Consider the following 21,084-nt stretch of genomic DNA (forward strand, 5'->3'; position numbering starts at 1 on the left):
TTATATTCAATCAGGGCTTAGTTTATTAGCATGTCAATCTATAGACAGGTGTTTTCCTCTTAATAACAAAATATGAAGTGAGACAGTCTCCAATCTGCCATCATATATATAACTGAAAAGCTTCACTTCGAAAATGTAGCATTAATCAGGTTCTAGAGGAGAAAAAGAGAAAGCAAGAGTTGTAAATTATTTGTTTCTTTAAAAATCCAATAATTTAAAGTTATTTCTTTTACTGAACCAGAAAAATCTTACCTTTTTGTTTCAATTCACACAATATGAAAATCTATGTATCATTGTCTATTTTTTACTATACTAGCTTCACTCATCTCTTTTGGCCACAGGGTGGCACTATTAGCTACCAAAAATACTTTTCCTGAAGATATAAAAAAACTGTCTTAGTCAATTATTCTTGTTCTTAAAAGTTAAAAAAATCATAAGCTGGTATCCCAACTCACAATTCAGAACAGAAATGAGGGTTTTGAGGCTGCTGCTGTTTTTTAACCAAACCTGCGATTTTATCAGAATAGGGAACTCCTGATTTGGAACCATTTAGCTCAGCTCTGTAGCTTAACAGTATGAGCTGCCTGGAAGTAAGAGGTTAAGTGTCTTCTATGTGTTAACATCAGCCTAAAAATCAAGAGATGGGATTTGAACAAAAAGTCATCCTGACTCCAAGGCCAACTACCCACTGCCTCTCATGTAATAGGGACTATTGCTTCAAGATGATAAATAATGAAAAGAATACCACCATTACTAATGGAAAGGACACTAAACAGCATGGAGTTGTGTTCCAAGTCTGGCTCTATTAACTATCTCTTTGCTTCCAAATGCTGACTTAGAAGAAAATCAAGTATTCTTCAAAAAGGTTTTTAATTGGTAAATTAGCATTAATTTGCCTATTTCAGGAGTGAGGAACATAAGAACTGCTAGCTCCTATGTACAAAATTAAAGATATGAAGAAATAGTATCAATGACTGATATTTTCCTCGTGAAACTTCTGTTGTAATCTAAAGGTTGAAAATGAAAAAAATAAAGACTTTAGCCTCTGAATTACTTAACTTTGCATATAAGTAAAACAACACATGAAAGCCCTTCTAAACAAAGTTTCATAATCATTCAGTGCCGAATAGATGGCTAAATCAATATTCCAATACTTTTTAAAAGACTTTCCTGAACTGCATACTTGTGTTGCAATGGGGCATAAAAGAATGAGCACTGCTCTAAGCTAAGAAAACCTGGGTTTTGACTTTCACCTCTATGACCATGGGCAAGAGTCATAACCATGAACTTTGTTTTCTCATCTATAAAATGAGAAATTGTGGTGGCATCTTGTCTCACAGTTATTGTGGAAAACAAGTATATGTAAAACACCTTAACAAGATTTTGCAATTTTTGAAGTGTTTATGAAAGCCTGCCATTATTTTTAAAATACCAGAAGTTTAAAGCATAAGATCATTTTGTTAGATTCCCCACATTTTATATCTAAAGTAGTTCCTGATATTATTAAACAATCATTTATGATTGTTACTAGTGTGTGCCAGGGACCATGCAAGCCAGCAAGTTTATAAACAAAAATAAAACTACTCCTGACTCAGAGAACTTAGATTTGAATAGGAGCAGATGCCATTTCTCTTCTATCCTCCCCCGTCACCAAATAATAGCAGCTAGTGGTTTCCAATTATTATTATTTTATTTATTCCTCACAACAACCCTAGGGAGGAAGATGCTATTACTATTATTCTAATTTTATATATGAGGAAACTGAGGCAAATACAGGTTTGTGACTTGCCCAGTGTCAGTATGACCCTGGTGAGGCTGATCTTTTAAGGTTGGATTTAAATGTAGGCATTCTTGACTTTAAGCCTGATGCTTTGGTGCTTTATCCACAAATTCAAGATTATTTGGAAGGAAGTATTTAAGTTAAAACTTCGAAACAAATTATGTGAAGGTCAAGAGAGAGCATTCTAGGAATGAAAAGGAGATGTAGAGTTATCTACAGGGAACAATAAGAAAATCAATTTGTTTGAAGCTGAGAGCTTATGAAGAAAGTAAAGTATACTATGCCTGGAAGGATAGATTGGAACTAGGCGATAAAGGACTTTAAATGTCAAGTAAAAGAATGTAGTTGATAATATGAGCCCACTGAAGATTACTCATCAGGAGAATAGCATTTGGATTAAACAGGGGGAGAAAAGGAAAACCAAGTAGGAAGTTATTGCAATCTTCCTGGAAAGAGAAGACGAGAATTTGAATTAAGATGTTAGCAATGTGGATGAATTGAAGAAAACAGAAAAATGTGGCAAGAGTGGTGAAAGAAGAAATCGGCAGAACTGGTGAGCAATTGTCTGGGTATATAGGGTGAAGGCAGAACTGAGGAAAGTTCATTTTCCCTCAGGCTCAGCTTGAACAGGGATCCCATTATCTCTCAGTTTTGGTTAAGTTCAATTTCACAACGCTTTATTTCATGTACTTTAAGATATTATGGCATTAAGTTTCTAAATGTATTCCAATCCAGACAACAAGAAATATGAAAATCTGAAAAAATTAGAAACTTTGATTTTCAAAGCATGCCATGAAATTTTTAACAGTTCCTTAAAAATCAATTACTTACACATTACTCCTTTTTAACTTTCACTATTTTGACACTGCTGCCGGAAGCTTTTTCAGCATTTGCTCTGAATTCTGTCTTCAGGGCATCTCTTACTGCTTTTGCGCAGATCTGGGAATATCGAATATAGCTAGAAAAAAAGGAAAGTGGGAATAATGGCAAGTTATGAATCACAACTGGGTCAAATTGGCAATATAAAGAAACTTACGTTTATTACGTTATTGCCTTTTGAATATAGAATGTGAATGTTTTTAAAAATACTTCTAACGAGAAATGTTTCTAACAAGCTATCCCAATTCATTACAAACACAGGTTCTCCTTTCCCTCCAAAATGTCATTCTAAAATTGTGCTACTTAATGAGCAAAAACCAAAATGTCTCTGATCTCAAGTTATTAACATTCTGGAGGTTTGAGGTTTGGGCACCAGTATATACACAAATATAAATCAAGATAAACTGAAAGGTCAAGGGCTCAGATAAGACTTCTAAGGAGCCATCTGAGCTTTGCTTTGATGAACAGGTTTCTAAAAGGCAAGAGAATGCGAAAAATTAATAGTAGTCTAGTCTACTTACCCAGAACAAAGCTCATTCGAAGAGGAATGATATGAAACAAGATGGAAAAAGCTGGTTAAGAGCTAAATTGTAGATAAGTATATTATACGCTAGAAACAAGGGAAAGGTATCAAAAGTTTTTGAAAAGGGGAATGGCACCATCAGCTTATACCATGCAAAGATTATTCTGGAAACTGACACTGTAGCAAAGACAGACAAGAGTGGTGGTCTAGTAACTGGATGAAGAGAGGGAGATGGATTAGCATTCATCAAGAGCTACTAGTGGATTTTGCTGTGGTTAGCAAAAAATGGTATTTTAGAGACTGGGAAGATTGCAAGAGAGTTGATTTGGATACAAAAAAATCAGTTTCTGTTTGAATGTATTGAATTTGATACCCCTAAAGGATATACAGGAGGAAAAGCTTAGCAAGTAGTTGATATTAAACTGGAGTTCAAGAGAGATTAGGGCTAAATATCTAAATATGGAAGATAGACAAAGAGATAATGGAATCCATAAAAGTAGATGACAGTAGAAAGAAGATAAAATGTAAGCTCCCAGGGGAGAGGTGAGGGGGGTGGGGGTGGGAAGAGAAAGAGACTGGTTATATAATGAGGTGGAGCTTCCACATTTCATAATTTCTGTAACACCCAATTAATGAAGAATTGGAAGGAGGGAGCTGCTCTTCAGGATAGAATATAAAACACTAACTTTGTACTTCCAAATATGTGTCTACTAATTTAAGCACCCAATCTTGCAAGAATGTAAAATAAATTTTTCCTGCATTCATCAGTAAGTCAGTGGAATTCTTGGTTAAGATATTCTGTTTCTTACAACACTGAGAAACGAGTGGCAAGGGAAATTAAGGAAGCAAACAGACCATTTTTTTTCTAGAAGTTCCTAGTAAGAGGAAAGTGAACATAGACTAGGGTCATTGTATAGCTAAGTTTAATTTTTTTCTTAATTGGCTTACCTGAGAATATTTACAGGTAGCAGGGGAAGAAAACACAGATTAGAGGCATGACCTAGTCAAATGAAGTTTTTTTTAAAGTTAGGGTAGAACTGGGCATATTCAGAGGTAACACAGAAAAGAGTAGACCAGGTGAGAGGGAATAAATGCTAAGAACAGTAACATAAGGGAAAGAATCTAGAGAAACACCTTAATCTTTGGCACAAAGGAATTCTCTTTCATAGGGAGTTCGGGAAAGGAGGGAGTTCTTAGGTTGACAGTCTCAGTTTTCTCTAGAAAGATGGGATCATCTAGCTTTAAAGAGAGGGATAGAATAGCATTGAGAATTGAAGAGTTTAGAAAAAGTGGTTTTGGGGGTGGGGAGAAATCAATGTTTTTATTAAGGTCTTACTTTTATACCAGACACATTGGGCTATCTAGGTAGGTCCTGGGAGATATAAAGTCAACTGAATGCTGGGCATTTCCTCTCATGTGTCCTGTAAGGTTCTCAAATGGAATACGGTCAAAGAACTGTTTTTCCCCCCCTTAGTGATCACTTCTCCAAAATTCCCAGGTTACATCTACTATCTCCACAATATATCTAAGAATCAACATATACAAAACAACTGAGGGTGGGATGGGAAATTACTTATTTGGAAAGAATCAGGAAAGGTTCAAGCAGAAGGCAGTGTTGAATTAACTTTTAAAGGAAACCAGACTAAAGGGAAGGCCAACACTATAAACTCCTTGATGGCAAGGACTTTTTTTCCTTTTAGCTGGGGAATCTCCCAAGTCTAACACAATGTTTGGTTGACAAATGGATGTTAACAAAAGCTTGTTTGACTTTAGGCATAAGGGACAGTCTTGAAAGTCAAGTACGAAGCACAGCAAAGTCAGGAGCCAGGGTCAGCCACGTCAAGTCAGCAACACTGTATTAGAAACAGTTCTGAGCCCTGGGGATACAAAGAAAGGCAAGGGACAATCTATACTCTCAGATGGCTCAGTCTAATGGGTTATAACATATCAAAAAACTTCCCCCCCCAAACCAACAGATGGGGACAGTAAAAACATCCAGTATCTGGAGATGGAGTGTCTTGTGAAAAGAACAGCAAGAAGGCCAGTGTGACTGGAATGCAGAGTAAATGAGTAGGGGAAAGAAAAGTCTAAAAGTGATTGGAAAGATAGGAGTGAGCCATGAAGGGCTTTGGATGTTAAAGAAGGAATTTTGTATTTGTTCTTGGAGGTGATAAGGTTTAATGAATGGAGTCCTTCGGACTGATGCGATGCTTTAAGGAAAATCGCTTTTGATAGCTAAATAGTAGATGGAGTAGAGAGGGGAATGAATAGGAAATCCAAAAAGCAGGATGCTGCCATAGTCCAGGCATGAGGGATAGCAATGTTAAGAGGAGGTGCTGTGAAGATAAATAGATAGGACTTGGGGGGAAAAAATAACACGACCACTAGGAGCAAGGGTCCAGAAGGCCAAGGACTGAGAAAAGGTCACTTTAGAGACTGCTGTTAAGGCTAAGGAGTGAGGAGATATCACAACAGATGTGTATTCAAACAGACCCGAGGTCAATTTGGATCAGAGACTAGCTGGGTGACTTTGGACAGGTCATTCAATCTCTCAACCTGTTTTTCCATCTGTAAAATGGGCATTTACATCGACCTCTCAGGGTTGTGCTAAGGACAAGGCGAGATAGTTGCAAAATGCTTTACAAAGCTAAAGTGCTAATATTACTAAAAAATCGGATAGATGCGGGTCAATTTGAGAACTTTCTTTTAAGCCTCCCCCACGGAACATTGTCGCAGCACTAACGGGGACCCCGGTGGAAATCACAGATGCAGTTCGATGAGGATTTAGTAGATATTTATGGAATTAAACGGCCCCACGCAGCGTAGCGGAGCGACGCTGCCTCGGGCGCTGTAATTTCTTGCAGGGGCTCAGAAGGACAAGAGCGGATGGAGGACGGCAGGGGATGAAAAGCTGGCGAGTGAGGCGGCTTGAGCGAAGACGCCAGAGGCCCGGAAGCAGCCGCGGCTGCGGACTGGCCCGGAAGCCGGTGGCGGCTCAGTCTCTTAGGCAGGCCCCGGCCGTCCGTGCCGGTTGGGAAAATCTGAAGAAACCCGACTTACGAGCCCACCTACAGCGCCTCACAGCGAGTCGCCCAAACCACCCCTGGGCCTACCTGAGTCCAGCCTGTCTCCAATAGGCCACCATGGCTAGGCGAAGGCGGGCGACGGACGAAACCAAGGAGAAGTCCACCGGCTCAAGAAGGTCACGAGCCGGAAGGGGAAGAGGCGGGGACGCTGCCAGTCTACCAATCCTGCTCGCGCTCTCATTAAGTACATTAGCTTTCCTTGTGACCAATAGCAGAGGATGTTTGATAAGTGAATTAGGAGGTACCCAATCAGAATTGTTGCCCCCCCCCTTTTTTTTGGCAGGCCCCGCGCAAGGACGTCCGCTCACGTATGCTTTGCCCGGGATTCTTTTCCTCACCGCTGCTCCTTCCTTCTTACGCAAAGCTGTCTTTACTCTGCTTTCTGCTTGGTGTGGTGCCAGATAGGTAGATTAAAACCCAAACTCATCAGTTTATTTAGGCAGAATTTGCCCACTACCCCCACAAGATGCTTCGCGTCAGGTCATGGCATTACGACGTGCGCACTGGTTCTTCATCCCTACGAGGAATGAGTGCTCGTCTCCGTACTTAGCATCTACAACCAGGCGTCCGGGTGGGGGGTGTGGTGTTCGGTCGTTTCCGACTCTCCGAGACCCCGTTTTGGGCTTTTCTCGGCAGAGATTCCCGAGTGGCTTTTCATTTCCTTCTCCACCTAAGGGTGTGTGTCTATGTATGTAAGGCTATAAATCAGAGGTGCCGGCCTCATTGCTGCTGGAGTTCCTTTTATACATGTAATATTTTTATAAATATATACGAAGTACAAGGTTGAGGATGTTGGGTTTGACATATGCAAGGAGAGTCAAGAAAGTGGGAGTTCTAAGAGTTTGAGGTGATACGGGATGCTGCTTCTGCAAAGCGAAGCAAAGATAAACCATCAGGAGGGACGAGGTCAATTTCAACAGCGTGTATTGTTCATGCGGAAGAGTAACATCATAAATCTTGGGGTCAGGACCCTATATAAAGTTGAAGTAATTTGTATTTGATTCTACAGGCAACAGAGTCATTGGAATAAGGGGGTGGGGGGGGCACACAGATCTTCACTTAAAAGAAATGATTTTAGTGTATTCTAGAAAGGGGATGAAAGCCTGAAACCAGATTAGTGGCAAAACTGAGTACATAATGAAGAGGGGACCCCTGAACTTGGAAAATCCTGGAAGGAGAAAATCTTCAATTCTGTCTCAATAACTGACTTTGCCCCATATCTTTTTCCTTAAATGAATTTAAGTTCCAACTGCTTGAGGGGGGAATGATGCGGGAAAGATTCCAATCTTTGATTCCCAACCCCCCCTAGCTAATGTAAATTACCCTTTGACTCAAATCCTGGTCCTTTTGAATTCCAATAGAAGATCCCAACCTGTCCCAGCCCCACCAGGATCTGAGCCAACTTTGGGGCTGCACCCCAAAGCCCCTCGAGCTAAGTCTCCGACTTAAAAGGGCCACGCTGGGAACCCCTCTTTGCATAGATTCCAAGCATGCCAGCCATATGAGGACCCTCTGTCCAGTGCCCTCCTTATCTCTACCTTCACCTATCTCCTACTTCTAAACTCAGTAATAAACCTCTTTTATCAATCTAGCTCTCCGGGCCAATAAATGCTTTTATTGGGAATTCCACCTGCTACTAGACCTCATTTATTTCATTTAGGTACCCCCCAAATCTAGACCTCAACATTTGGTCTACACCTCAGCTAATGGCTAGGATTCGGCGCTTTCACCGCCACGGCCTGGGTTCGATTCCCGGTCAGGGAACCAAATGTATCAGTGGTGCTGCCAAAAAAAAAAAAAAAATAGGCACAGAAAAAATTTAACTAGTCAAATCTCATTTGTAAATTAGTAGCATTTCTAATGAGTAATCAATCAGCAGTATTTATTATCTTTTTTTTGGTGAGGCAAATGGGGTTATGTGACTTGCCCAGGGTCACACAGCCAGGAAGTGTTAGATGTCTGAGGTCAGATTTGAACTCGGTTCCTCCCGATTTAAAAGGCTTGTGCTCTATCCACTCCATCACTTAGCTGCTCCATATTTATTGCTTTCATATGTGGTACTCAGCCAAGAATAGTGGCATTTATCTGTTATCACTGCTACTGGAGAGGCTGAGACTGATTTACTGTTTGAGCTTTGGAGTTCTAAGCTGCTGTAGGTGAAGTCCTAAGTCCAATGCCTACACTAAACATGGCAATATATGCAATAATCCTGGGGTCCCAATTAGGGTGCCTAAATCAGAAATTAAGTAGGGGTCAGTTCTCATGTGGTCTGTTATGGAAGCAGGTCTGTTCGATGCCAGCTGCACTTCAAGACTGAGCAAGATAGGGATCTAAAGTCTCAAAAAAAATTTCTTAGTTAGGAAAAATATAAACTTCATAGAATTAGTTATTATAAAACTAATTCAAGCATTTGACTTGGTTATACTGCCATGGTTAGTCCATGATTAATATCCCTCATTTCTCAGTAAATGGTTGTATTCCCCATTCCTTGCAGCAAACGAAATATGAAATGGATCCCAAGCAGTTAAATGAATAACATTTTATGGTTAAAATTAATTTTCTAATTTGGAAAACTTTCCCTATTTCCCCAAGTACAGCTGGTATAAATGTTTCTATCTAAAAGTGACACTCTTCCTACGCCCCCACTTCCCAACATTTAATAACAATTATAGGAGGATAGTCACCAGGTGGTGATTTTTATGAATTTTGGTTTTTGAATTTTATTTGCATAATTCAAAGATGTTGCTTTAGGGATATTTTAATAGAAACATTAATCTGATAGTCAATAGAAAATTGGAAATCATAATGAAAAGCTTTTTTTTTTTTTTTGAATAACAGTAAATCCTATTCTTAAATGTTAAATCTGAGATTCTAAACTGAATTGATTCTCTTTGTCTGTTACCCAGAAGAACACATTTTTGGCAACTGAACTACAACAGATAAAAGATAATTTAATAATTGATCAGAGGAAAAAAAAAAACACAGAAGACCTTGTTTAGAAATATTTTATCCTCAGGGCATTGCGCCTTTTTCCGAACAAGTACAACTTACACAGCCAACTTTTATTAAGTATTAACATTTACTATATTTTGTTTAGCTGAAATATCATTTCAGTTGTAAAAACATTCTCCTTTACAAAAAATAATCACAAACCTTAATGGATCTGAGAGTTGTTTTTACAAATGTACTAATAAAGTCTCAAGCTAAACAATATTTTAAATAGAAAAAATACTCATTTTTTAAATAGTTTGGTAAATTCATTTCTGTGGCTTATGTACATACACACACTAGTTTTTTTCTATAGGAAACCTTTACAATGTAGCAAACCTTTACAGAAGTTCTCACTTATGTTAAGCATAGGTAAAGGCAAGATATAACTGCCTTTTAAAATACCCCATATGTAACTTCAGTATTATAGAAATAATTACAAGAATCAGAAAATACTGTTTAGCAGTTAACAATTATCTGCTTTGAAATATTAAACAAAATATAACATTTTCTGGAATAGCTCTTTGATATTCCAGTTGGCCCTCTGGTACCAAAAGTAAGGACTTCTCATAAATAAAAGCTTCAGTGCAATTTTCCTTAGTGGTTAGCTGTGGTTAAATTCCTTCTTTTGGCAGCAACACCATAGGATTATAGAGAGCTAAAGAACTAAGATTTATATCGAAAATAAGACTGGAAATTAAATCAAATGATCCACGGATATGCATTGTAAAAAAAAAAAAAAAAAAAAAAGACTGTGGTGAGTAAGTACAATAAAAAGATGCAATTAATTATTTTATAATTAAATAATTTGACATATCATGCTATAGCAATTATTGATGCATGATTCAGTCATGTGGCAATTTTTGTGTAGTTAAGCATCATATGAAATGCTTAAAAGATGCAAATAAGGTGTTAGTTTAAATTTTATGATGTTCTTAAATTCAGGCAATAACTTTATTTTTTATTTTGGCTCCTCTTCAAATTTCAAAGTGAACATCACATGCCCACAATTCAGCATCTTAAATCATATACATTTCTACAAATGCAAAATCAAGATAGATCATGTCTATATTATATTAAAAAATTTGGCAAGTCAAAACAGTATTTTCTAATATAATGCAATCAAGTTAACATTGGGAGTTATATCACTTTAATGATAGTGTTCATTACAAAAATATCACTTAAGTACCAATTCAGAATGCCATAGTTTTTCAAAGCCAGTTACTTTTGTACAAATAAAAGGCTTACATTGGGATTTCAAGTAATATGCTTTTCTTCTTTCCAAAGAAAGTTATTAAAACATGAAAACTGCTTGGGCAATCATGTTAGAAAAAGTAGCTCTGCTTCATTTTGGAGTTGGTCCAAAACCAGGTAGAGTCTCATGAATGCTATAAAATTCAACCTTACGGAGATTCAACATGCCAGTTTCTGGTCAAAGTATCCATTTGAAATATCCTTACATCTTCAAATATTGCAAACTTGATATTGCATGGTATTTTCATGTAATGTTAATTCCAGTTGATCCCATATGTTGGGAAGCCCTGTACCTTCCCCCTTTTCCATCAAAAATTGAAGCCTTCTCTAAGCTATTTGAATACCTATCTAATATACAGATTTGCCTCTTAAATACCAAATATGAATAAATATAAGAGCCCAGAGAGACCCTGGTGGGCCTATGTTTTAGATAAATAGCCATTATCATTTCTCTACAAACGCTGCTGCGGCCATAGGTGTCCTCATGCTTCCTCTTGCTGAAGCAGTCAACTCTTCAATCTCAGCATTTAATTTGTTAATTACCCATTCCATTGCTTCACGGCCCTTCAAAAAAATTCATAATACATTATAATCACCATTGAGTAATAGCAAAGGCAATCATCATTACCTCTTGACCCAGGACTATTGCAACAAACTTTCTAACTGGTCTCTATCTAAAATCTCTCCCCATTCAAACTGATTTTTCACTTGGTAGTTGCCAAAAATGATTTTTCTAAAATGTAGTTCTGATCCGTATCATGAGTTGCTTAATGAGCTCCAGTAGTTCCTTATGACATCCAGGATCAAAAGTAAGTCTTCTGTTAGGTATTTAAAGCCCTTCATTACCTGATTTATTCTTACTCTTCTAAGTCTTCTTATACTCTACTCCACTCCTTATACTTTATAATCTACCTACACAGGGCTATATAGGCCTACTGCAGTTATTCAAACATTATTTCCCTTTGTCCAGGACTGTACCTCATGACTGGAAGGCTCTAACCCTTTCTATCCACCACTTGATTTCCCTGGTTTTCTTTAAGAATGAGCTCAAACCCAACCATCTACTTATCCTCTCAGTTTAATTTCCCTTCTTTAAATCTCTAATGCTTATTAGCACATTTCCTAGCATATAGTAAGGGATTAATAAATGCTTATTGACTGATTAATTTTCTCTTAGAAATGATTCAATCAAAATATGCTTTTTTGAGAAGTGGGGAACATATTGGATTTGGTTGTCAGCAACTAATTTCAGATTAGTTGTATGACCCCCGTGACAAATCACTTAACCCACCGACTTTAGTTTTATTATCTGTAAAATCATAAAGTATGTATCTTACAAATTTATTATGAGAATAAAAAGGTATAATAATAATATGTGTAAAGTACTATAACCATTACTTATTATTACTTCTAATAATAAACAATTAGCTTGGGTTACAACTTAAGTAGCAACCAATTTCCATTTTGTATGCCTAAAATGTTAAAAAAAAAATCCATCATGAAATCAAAGTGACAACTTTTATTATTAATACTCAAGATGGGATGGTAGTGGGTGAAAAAGAAGAGTTAAAAATGATTTCTCTTTTTTGTTCCTATCAATCTATTTTTAAAAATGTTTTATTTATATAAAAAAAATTTGTGTAGATTTCTCTGTGATGGAAGAAGAGCCTAAGGGAACATTTTTTTTTTTTTAACCTTTGTGATCCCCAACATCAACTTGGCACACTGATTTGCACATAGTAAATACATTAATTTTTAACATCTAACACACATTAATAAAAAAGTGGATTTACTTCAGATATAATGTAGCTATATGAGTTACAAAATACATTATTTTCTCCTTTGCCAAATCTTTTGCCTATTATATTATTGTAGGTAATAAGTTTCTGAAAAAATAAATTAATAAGTACACAGAGTTATTTCAGAAAATGCAACAAAAACCCAAAGAACATAAAAGTCAATAAATACAGTAAAACTTACTTTATTAGCATTAGATGATATTGTACTTTCCATCAGTCCTTCTAGATAACTACTAAGGCTTACTCCTTTTACGGTGATTATGGCTTCTTGAGTCAAAATGGTCCTGAAGCAAATACATTTAAACAGTTTAAGTACAATTATTTCTCTCATTATTAGAAATAATTCTATAATAATTAAAAAATCCAGCAAACCACCACTTTCTAGAAAAGTTTTACTTACTTTCCTGGTTCTTGAGGATGTGGTTTATATACAAGTCTCTCATCTACTGAAACCATATTTGTAAATGAAATCTATAAAACAAAATTATCTATTGATTAGAGTCATAAGTTGTTAAAACTGAAATAAATTCAAAAGTCACTTTTCAAGTACAGTGTTAGAGCTTATTTTTTATAAGTCCAAAATTTCTTGCTCTCTATTATTGAAACCAATAAGTTAGAAAATGCAAAGCATATTTTTCTTATGCCCTCTGCTACTTAGAAATTCTCAAAACTTTTAAGTCAGTACTAGTCAAGGATAGAGTGTTAAAAACATGCAGAAACAGTACCAGAGGAGCACTCATGTTTTAGACCACCATAATAACTTTTATTAGTATATATTATATGCCAAACACTGCTAAAAAGTGCTTTATAATTATATATATATATATGTACATATATATTTCCTTACAATAACTCTAGGAGGGACGTGCTATTAACATCTACATTTGGTGGAAGGACTTGCTCAAGGCTACACGGTTACAAAATATCTGAGGCTGGGTTTGAACTGTCTTCCCAACTCATTATAATATATAATTATTATATCCTATTTCAATATTGAAAATAAAAGAGTAAAAAAAAAAAAAAAATCACTTACGTTAGTGGATTTAAGCTCCATTGTTTTCTCTATGGGATCAACTACAGAATGTTCCTGCACATATGTTTTGGTTCTTGCTGCACCAATAAGCTAAGAAGAAATATTAAGAATTAGTGACTGTATTTTTAACCAATAAGTATTACATAAGAATAATAAAAGTTCACATTCAAAAAGCACTTAATTTATAAAGTGCTATTCTCATAACAGTTTTCTGAGATTGGTGGTACAATAAGGCTCAAGAGAGGTGGCAGAGTGGGGATTGGAAACCACAATATAATGCTATGCCACCCTCCTCTGAGAGCATTTTTTCTGTATTATTTTGAAAATAAAGATGTGGATCATTTCAAAACAAAAACATCAATTTCTCTCTGATATTAAAAATAAGATCAAAAGACAAAAAGTTGGAAGGGAAATGTTTCTGCAAGATTAAAAGGAATAAGCACTATGGATGACATTCTTAGATTTGAGAGATTCTACTAGAAGTAATTAAAAATCAGGTAAATGATAAAACTAGGGAAGATTTCTTTTTTAAAAAAATATTTAAAAACAAGATAGAAAAAGGAAAAAACTACCCCAAAACATTGTCATATGCTCAGCAGAATATATGGGAGGATTTGAAATATGTAACAATAAATTTCCATTTCAAGAAAGCATATATAATATAAGAGATTATGTTTATGACTGTCCATTTTTTCTTTGGTTCCTTCTAAGTTATTCTTTTTGTTCTCTGCTGTACTTTACTTTATTCTCTTTTTCTCCTTTCATCTCCATCCAACCAGGTGTATGTGCATAATATGTATTCATATATCTCTTTATATCTATATACAAACATACTTACACACATGTAAAATAATCAAAGATAACTTGTGATGATCCAGGATGCAGTGGGAGAACATAATAGCCTTTTCAGCTAAGGTTTTTCCCAGGTATGTTTGTCTGAAGCAAAGCTCATTCAGTGATTTAAGGACTAGGTAAGAATTGAGACAAAAAGATGGCCTAATTTGCCATAACCAAAAAAAAAAAAAAAAAAAAAAAATCTGGAGGGGCAGACAGTTTCTGGTCAGAACAGAAAACAATTGTTATTTACATTCAGTGCCATCAAAATCCAAAAAATGAGCAAGAGACAGTTATTACTTGTCAAAGAAAATCTAGAACGATCTGGATTGGTCAGGAAGCTCTATTTGAATCTAAATAAAATCAAAACCTGTCTTTCCAGAACTGTATTTCAACGAATCGTAAATGAAAACTACAGAAGACAAAAGAATTATCCCAAAATGTTAGTGGCATCAGTATTTTCTCTTAGACATAAAGAAGTGCTAATTCTAATTTATTCAAATTAGATATGGAGATATGGAGAAAAGAGAAGTCATCACCAATATAGGAATACTAAATCTATACAAAAAATAAATTCATTTTTTTCTGATTTTGTACCACCTTTAGATCTGCCACTCATTTTCTCAGTAATGAGAGAAAAGAAGTTGGGATTAGACAAGAACAGTAGTCAGTGAAACATGAGACAGAGATGTACTTACTGATTTTACAATAGAAGGCATTCCCCACTCTGTGCTGAGAAGTCTATGGCTATGCAATTTCCCAGTGGGATCTATATGTCTGTCTAACACATCAACTCCAACCACACTTGGATTCATAGGATTTGGATATTTCTGCATAGCAGCTGTCGTAACTGTTTCCCATGGGTGACTACCAAAATAAAAGAAAAATCAAAACATTTTTAAACATTCTGGAATATCTAAAATTTAATAACATTATTCTTTAGAATTCAAGATGCAAGAATTTATCGGAGGAAGTAGGATATTTTCTGATCCTGATATTCCAATACCAACCTCAATTTTTTTTCTTTAAAGTATAGTAGTAGTGATCATATTTGCCTAATTTGTCTATGACATAATTTTATCATAGAAGCAATATAGCACAGTTGGAACTGAACTTGAAGTCGAAGAACTGGGATCTGAATTTTAGCTCTGCTAGGTTAATATCTTTTTGTTTCTCCTTCCTTCTCAAAGCGACCTTGATATAGGGAGATGCTGCCATGCCAGGAAATCAATGTGAATTCCACTATGCAAGGTCACCAGCCTCACTTTCTCCTCCAGGGAACATCCGTGTCCAATGGCCAGATATAAGTCAGGGTGACTAGAGATGGTCCTGGATACAGTGAGAGACCCTTAACCTTTTTAAGCTAAGGTCTTTAACAAATTTCAATTTGAGGCAACACCCATTCAGTGATTAATACTAGGTAAGAAAGAAATGAAGCAAAGAATGGCCTTTTTTATCTAGTCAAAAAAAAAAAAAAAAAAAAAAAATCTGGGAAGGGGGTCTCTTGAGTTTCTACCCAAAACAGAAACAATCGCTACTTAAATTCATTCTAAAGCAATCAGGGCCAAAACAATTTGGGTTTAAGGCATAATCCTTAAGAATGAAGTCTAGTTCCTGAACCTAAAGGTACTAAGGGAAAAAAGAAGAAGGGAGGCAATGCTTTCCAACTCCTACTATGGGTAAGTCGAAACCTCTCTGATATTTATTTACCTCTCTGTAGAAATGAGGAACTTCAACTAGCTGGTCTCTAAGATGGTTTTTAGCTTCAACTCTGATGATAGCAATGAATTTTTTCAATCACACACACACATACAAGTATTCAAATAATTTTATGAATCAATGTAATTATAAAGCTGACAAAAAATAATTGACTTTTCTAAAAATCTCTTAGATTGAGTACAATAATTATATCACATTGCTTTTATAACCTTTAAAAGTATAGACCATATAGCCTAACTACATTTCTAGAACAGAAAATATTCAATTCCCAGGCTCTATAGGATTTCAAGAAAGTATTTTTATTTCTGGAACTTTACTATTACAATGGACAAATGTTTAAAAGGGGCAGCTAGATGGTACAGTGGATAGAGTACTAGCCCTGGATTCAGAAGTACTTGAGTTCAAATTTGACCCCAGATGATGCTTAATGCTTTTTAGCTGTGTGACCCTCTCTCTCTATACACACACCCCTATACATACACATACATATATATATATATATATATATATATATATATAGAGAGAGAGAGAGAGAGAGAGAGAGAGAGAGAGAGAGAGAGAGAGAGAGAGAGAGAGAGAAAGAGGAGAGAGTGAGCGCGCCAGGGAAAATAGGTCAACAGAGGTCAACAGAGAGGGAACAACCAGCAAAAACCCTCTGGAGTTGGAGGATCTATTACAAAATCTTTTAGGAGATGGTGTGGAGAAGAGTTGGTGTAAGAAGACAAAAAAAAAAAAGAAGGGCTAAATTATGAGGAATTAAGCCAAAAAGAATTGCATTTGATCCTGAAAGTCCTCAGAAGTCACTAAAGTCTACTGACAAGTAGAAAGTTTTGCCCTAGCATGTAAAATAAAGGGACCATCATTGAAGAAGCCAAACTAGTAAAGTGACATGAAGAGAAAAGAGGAAGTTCTTTGCAAATGATCTCAATTTTTCCTATGAAATGAGAGACAAAGTTATTAGGCCAGAGACTAAGGAAGGGATAGCCAAAAAGAGATGAGGAAAGTTATAGGAGGGATGAAAATATTTAGATAAGAGGTAGTGATAGTAAATGGATGAGGAAAATGGAAAAGGCTTGCCAAACTGCAGGGAAGATCTGGTTGAGACTATGTGATATTTGTAGTGAAGCTAAATCATCATGATTTCATTAAAGTTAGTATTGAAGTGTCCAAGGCCAGATTTGACTTCAGGGCTGGTGCTCTATTCACTGCAGCACCTAGCGGCTCCTCTTCCCCCCCCAAAGTCCTTTTTAATCTTAATGCACTCTTGTTAAAACTGGTCCTAATTTATTTTATCTACACACACACACACACGTTTGCACGTTCTTTCTTTCACTAGAATTTCATTCTTTCGAACTCGTTCTTTCTTTCACTAGAATTTCATTCTTTCGAACTTCTTGAAAGCAGGATTTTTTTTTTTTTTACCTTTTCTTCTACTCTAGCACTTGGTATAGTGTCTGACACAGAGTAGATACTTAATGATTGTTAGCTGACTGACTTTACTTCAATTTTTCTCTTGGGAATGCACAGGATCTTCTGCTCCATATCAGATCTGAATTTTTCTTTGCATTGAAATAGTTATTAAAAATGTTTAGACTTGTTTAGATAATCTAAAAGATATATTCCCTTCGGTTACTTATATCTTTCCTATTGGCTTATTTTCTAATGCTCAAGGTTAATAAGTTTTTTTTTTCTCTCTTGAGAGCTTTAGTAATTTCAATCTTTTTTCCTCATTCCCCCATCATTCACTTTCTGACCCTTCCTTTTGATGGTGGTCTGGTCAGAGGTTGGACCTAAAATCTCTTTCTAGTTTCTCCCCCCCCATTTTCCTGCTTCCTTTTGTGTGTTGTCCCCCCATTTATATTGAAAGTTTTTTGAGAGCAGGTTCTTTCTATTAATTAACTACCTCTATCACTTCACACAGTGCTCGGCACATAGAAAGGCACTAACAAAATCAGACTGGTTTGGATCTCCACACATGTTTATCTTCCAAAGAAAAAAACTTGTATTCACCATCAGGTTTGCAGTCAAGATCACATTTTCATGTGTGCTATGCTTCTTCTGCCAGATAGAGTCAGTTTTCTTCTATGTTATAGACTTGGGACCTTGTATTTGAATTATCTTAGGAAGATTCTAGAGATCACTGGTTAAAAAAAAAAAAAAAAAGTACTGCGCACTAAGGTCCTTTAACTAAACCATCAAACATTCAAACTCTACAAGAGAGCAAAGCTCCAAAGGAATGGTCTCACTGTTCGAATGTCAAACATAAACTATTTCCCAAAGAGCTCAGAGGAAGTGCTTACATGGTAGTCAACAGAAGTGATATGAGACCTATCTCAAGGGCATCTCTGAAACTTTGGAATTGACTGCATGATATGGGAGACAGTGGCACAGGACCATCTAGCATGGCTTCCCCTTATCAATAAATGTGCTGTGCTCTATGAACAAAGCAGATCTGAAGTAACTCAGAAGAAATATGAGATGTGCTAACTTGGAGAATTTATCCCAAATGTTCACATGGACCGTTTGTGCCTGACCTGTGGGAGAGCATTCTGAGCTCATACTGATTTGATCAGCCACAGTTGGACACACTGTAACTTGACTCTAACATAATGATACCATGATGGTCCTCTTTTGAGAGCGAAAGACAATAACCAACCAACCAGTTCTTTGCTACAACAACAACAAAAAAAGTTTCTATGAATATTTTTATACATATAGACACTTTCCCCCTTTTCTCTTTATAATACTTTTTGGGGAATAAATTTTCTGCCATATAACACAATGAAGTGAGGAGTAATTTATGATTTTAATTACACTAACTGGTGCCCACAGTAATGAAATCATGGATTCTCTGAAGATTAATTACATGATTTATACTTAAAACTCCACAAAGATAACAAGATTAGTTCATTTTATTACCTCAAGTTCTATTTTCATCCAAGCAAGAGTCAACCATGATTCTTACTTACCTTATGAGTCATGTGTAGGGAACAGAGAAACATTTACAAACCATCACTCATGAATATAAGAAAAACAAAGAATAGGATGTATTTTACAATTTTGATAGTGGCTAATGCATAAATATGAAAGAGTAGGTCAAATATAAGGAAAAATATCTGAAGGTTATCTCCACCAAAAGGCTAACACCCTTAACCAAGTAGCATCAACCAACTTAAGGATATTTCTGCCTGTCTAACTGGAAAACATTAAAAAACACTGCTCCAAAAAAAGGGCCTCTGCTAACAGTGAACTTCAGAAATAGAAACAGGCCAAGACAGAACCACATTTTAAAAAGAATTATGTATAATGTATATGTACTACATATATATGAAGATATATATCAAATATTTCAATCACATTTACATTTTTAAACTGTTCTTTTATTTTTATATTACCTTCATTTTCAAAAATACCCCTTTTCTCTTCTAAATCAAAGGAACCATCTCTAGGGACAAAAAAATTAAAAAGGAGGGGTAATGTCCTTCAGCAAAAACAAACAGCATATGAAGTTTTAACAGTTAAATGCCTATTCTTCCATTTCGGCAGGGGAAAAAAATATGGGATATTAGACTTCTGAGGAAGGTGGTGGAAGAAAAAAAAAGAAAATAAGTTACCCCCATGGTTTTGGGGGTAGTGAGAAGTAAAAGACAACACTCCCTTGTCCAAAATATGTAATGAGTTAAGTCAACAGGAAGCCTAATTTTTTTCCTCCTTGTCACACCTCCCTTTGTCACCCTAATACCAAAATGTTCTCAGCAACAAGGCTCTTTCCTGGGTGTGGAGGAACTACCTATGGAACTCACTAACAAGTTTTTCCAACGCTCGAGTTGCAGGAACAAGCCTAGTTTTTGATACAAGGTAACACATGTTCCTCTCCAAGGTCAACCGTCCCTCCCGAAGTCTCAAAAAAGACTGGAGAGATACAACAGAAGCAGGAATCGGTACGTCCTGGAAGAAGCCTAAACTTTTGGGAACACAATGTCCTGGGCCAGGACACCATTCCCAGGCCCTCTGGGGCGGAAAGTCGCCGGCACTCCCACGATACCCAAATCTAGGCGCCTGGGGCCGGGGGTCTCGCCGGAGCACAGACCGCATGGCTCTCACCACTGGGCAAGAGGACGGAAGGGGGCTTTTTGCGGGAAGAAGGCTAAGCCGGAAGCTCCTCGCCGGCAATGACCTTGCCCCCTGCCTCCCCATCCTCCGCACTCCTGTCGCGGGAGATTCTGAGCTCGCATCCTCTCCGGTGAGCGCGGGCTCGGGCTCCCGTTCCCTCTGGGGCACGCGCTCCAGAGCCCGACGCCTGGAAGGTTCCGGAGGAGGCCGGTTCGCTTCTTGGCACTCCCTCATCCCCGCTCGATTCCTCTTCCGCGTCCCCATCTCTCGCTTCTCCAGCTACTACACTAGAGCCCCAGACTCACTCAAAAACGTGCTCTGACGTCCAAATCTTCATGGTGCCAGCGACCAGCACGATGTCCGGGCGGCGCTAAGGGACAGGAGGGGAAAAGAGGCGACAGTAGCCCTCTCCCACTTGCCGGCAACAGAACGCGCAGGCGCCGAAAGGGTACACGTAGAGCGGCGCCCCTTACGTAGTTCTTCGGTCCTTCGTTCCGAACCGGGTTAGATACCAACGCGCAGGCGCTTTAAAGACCGCTCACTTTTTAACAGCTCGGGCAAGTTTACTACGCAAGCGCAAACAGGCGTCAGTTGGCTCTATTTTCTGGCATTGCGTAAACGAAATCTGTGACCTCTGCTAATACTTGGCTTTTACTCAGGTGTTATGGCGGGCAGATAAGGATTTCTCTATAGAGCCAGTGATCCCTGGATAAAGAAGGCGCCGTCCTCTCCCTTGGGCCAACTGACTGAAGTGAGTGGCCGGCGGCCTGCCCGCGTAGCACCTGAAGTCTGCCGGGGCCGCGGGCTTGGGGAAGGTCGCACTGGATCCGCTGCGTGGGATCTCTGTTCCGCGGAGGTGTTTCAAACCAGCTTCACCGCGATTCTGAAGTCTGAACGGGAAAGACCTGTTCTGACAAACTGGAACATTAATTGTCATCTAGGTGGGGATGAAACGTCTTTTATTTATCTTTTTAACTCCTTAGCAAAGCATTTTACTTAAAACATCTTTCTTAAGCCAGTTTTACAGGAGTCGGGACTAGCCGATTAAATAGAATGGGAAAAAGATTATTACCGTA

At 37.3% G+C, this 21,084-nt stretch overlaps 2 protein-coding genes across 3 annotated transcripts; both read right to left on the reverse strand.

Annotated features, from left to right (window-relative positions):
- On the reverse strand, positions 1–6,473 carry ATP5F1E (ATP synthase F1 subunit epsilon). The gene is given in 4 exon segments (XM_012539662.3): positions 1–152; positions 2,612–2,738; positions 6,296–6,335; positions 6,338–6,473. Coding segments are annotated over 3 exon segments (285 nt in total). The 5' UTR covers positions 6,459–6,473; the 3' UTR covers positions 1–152; positions 2,612–2,614.
- Positions 6,474–9,257: 2,784 nt separating this feature from the next.
- Positions 9,258–20,531, reverse strand: PRELID3B (PRELI domain containing 3B). 2 transcript variants are annotated; one of them, XM_003757640.4, is made up of 6 exons: positions 20,314–20,531; positions 14,875–15,043; positions 13,343–13,432; positions 12,710–12,780; positions 12,491–12,593; positions 9,258–11,074 (listed from the first exon to the last, which is right to left on the reverse strand). In XM_003757640.4, exons 1-6 carry the CDS (start codon positions 20,343–20,345, stop codon positions 10,955–10,957), a joined length of 585 nt encoding a protein of 194 aa, XP_003757688.1. In that variant the 5' UTR covers positions 20,346–20,531; the 3' UTR covers positions 9,258–10,954. The 2 variants fall into 2 exon arrangements, with proteins under 2 accessions (XP_003757688.1, XP_023350262.1); XM_023494494.2 differs by lacking the exon at positions 20,314–20,531 and adding an exon at positions 17,906–18,000.
- Positions 20,532–21,084: the final 553 nt, after the last annotated feature.

This window comes from Sarcophilus harrisii, chromosome 2 (assembly GCF_902635505.1).
Source record: "Sarcophilus harrisii chromosome 2, mSarHar1.11, whole genome shotgun sequence".
NCBI lineage: Eukaryota > Metazoa > Chordata > Mammalia > Dasyuromorphia > Dasyuridae > Sarcophilus > Sarcophilus harrisii.

Bases quoted from the DNA above. Each gene is read 5' to 3' on its own strand.
- PRELID3B (XM_003757640.4), bottom strand. From the start codon at position 20,345: ATGAAGATTTGGACGTCAGAGCACGTTTTTGA. The intron at 12,781-13,342 runs GTAAGTGATTTT...TTTGTTTTATAG, and splicing joins TGGAGCTTAAATCCACTAAC to ATTTCATTTACAAATATGGT. The intron at 11,075-12,490 runs GTAAGTTTTACT...ATTTTTTTGAAG, and splicing joins TATCATCTAATGCTAATAAA to GGCCGTGAAGCAATGGAATG.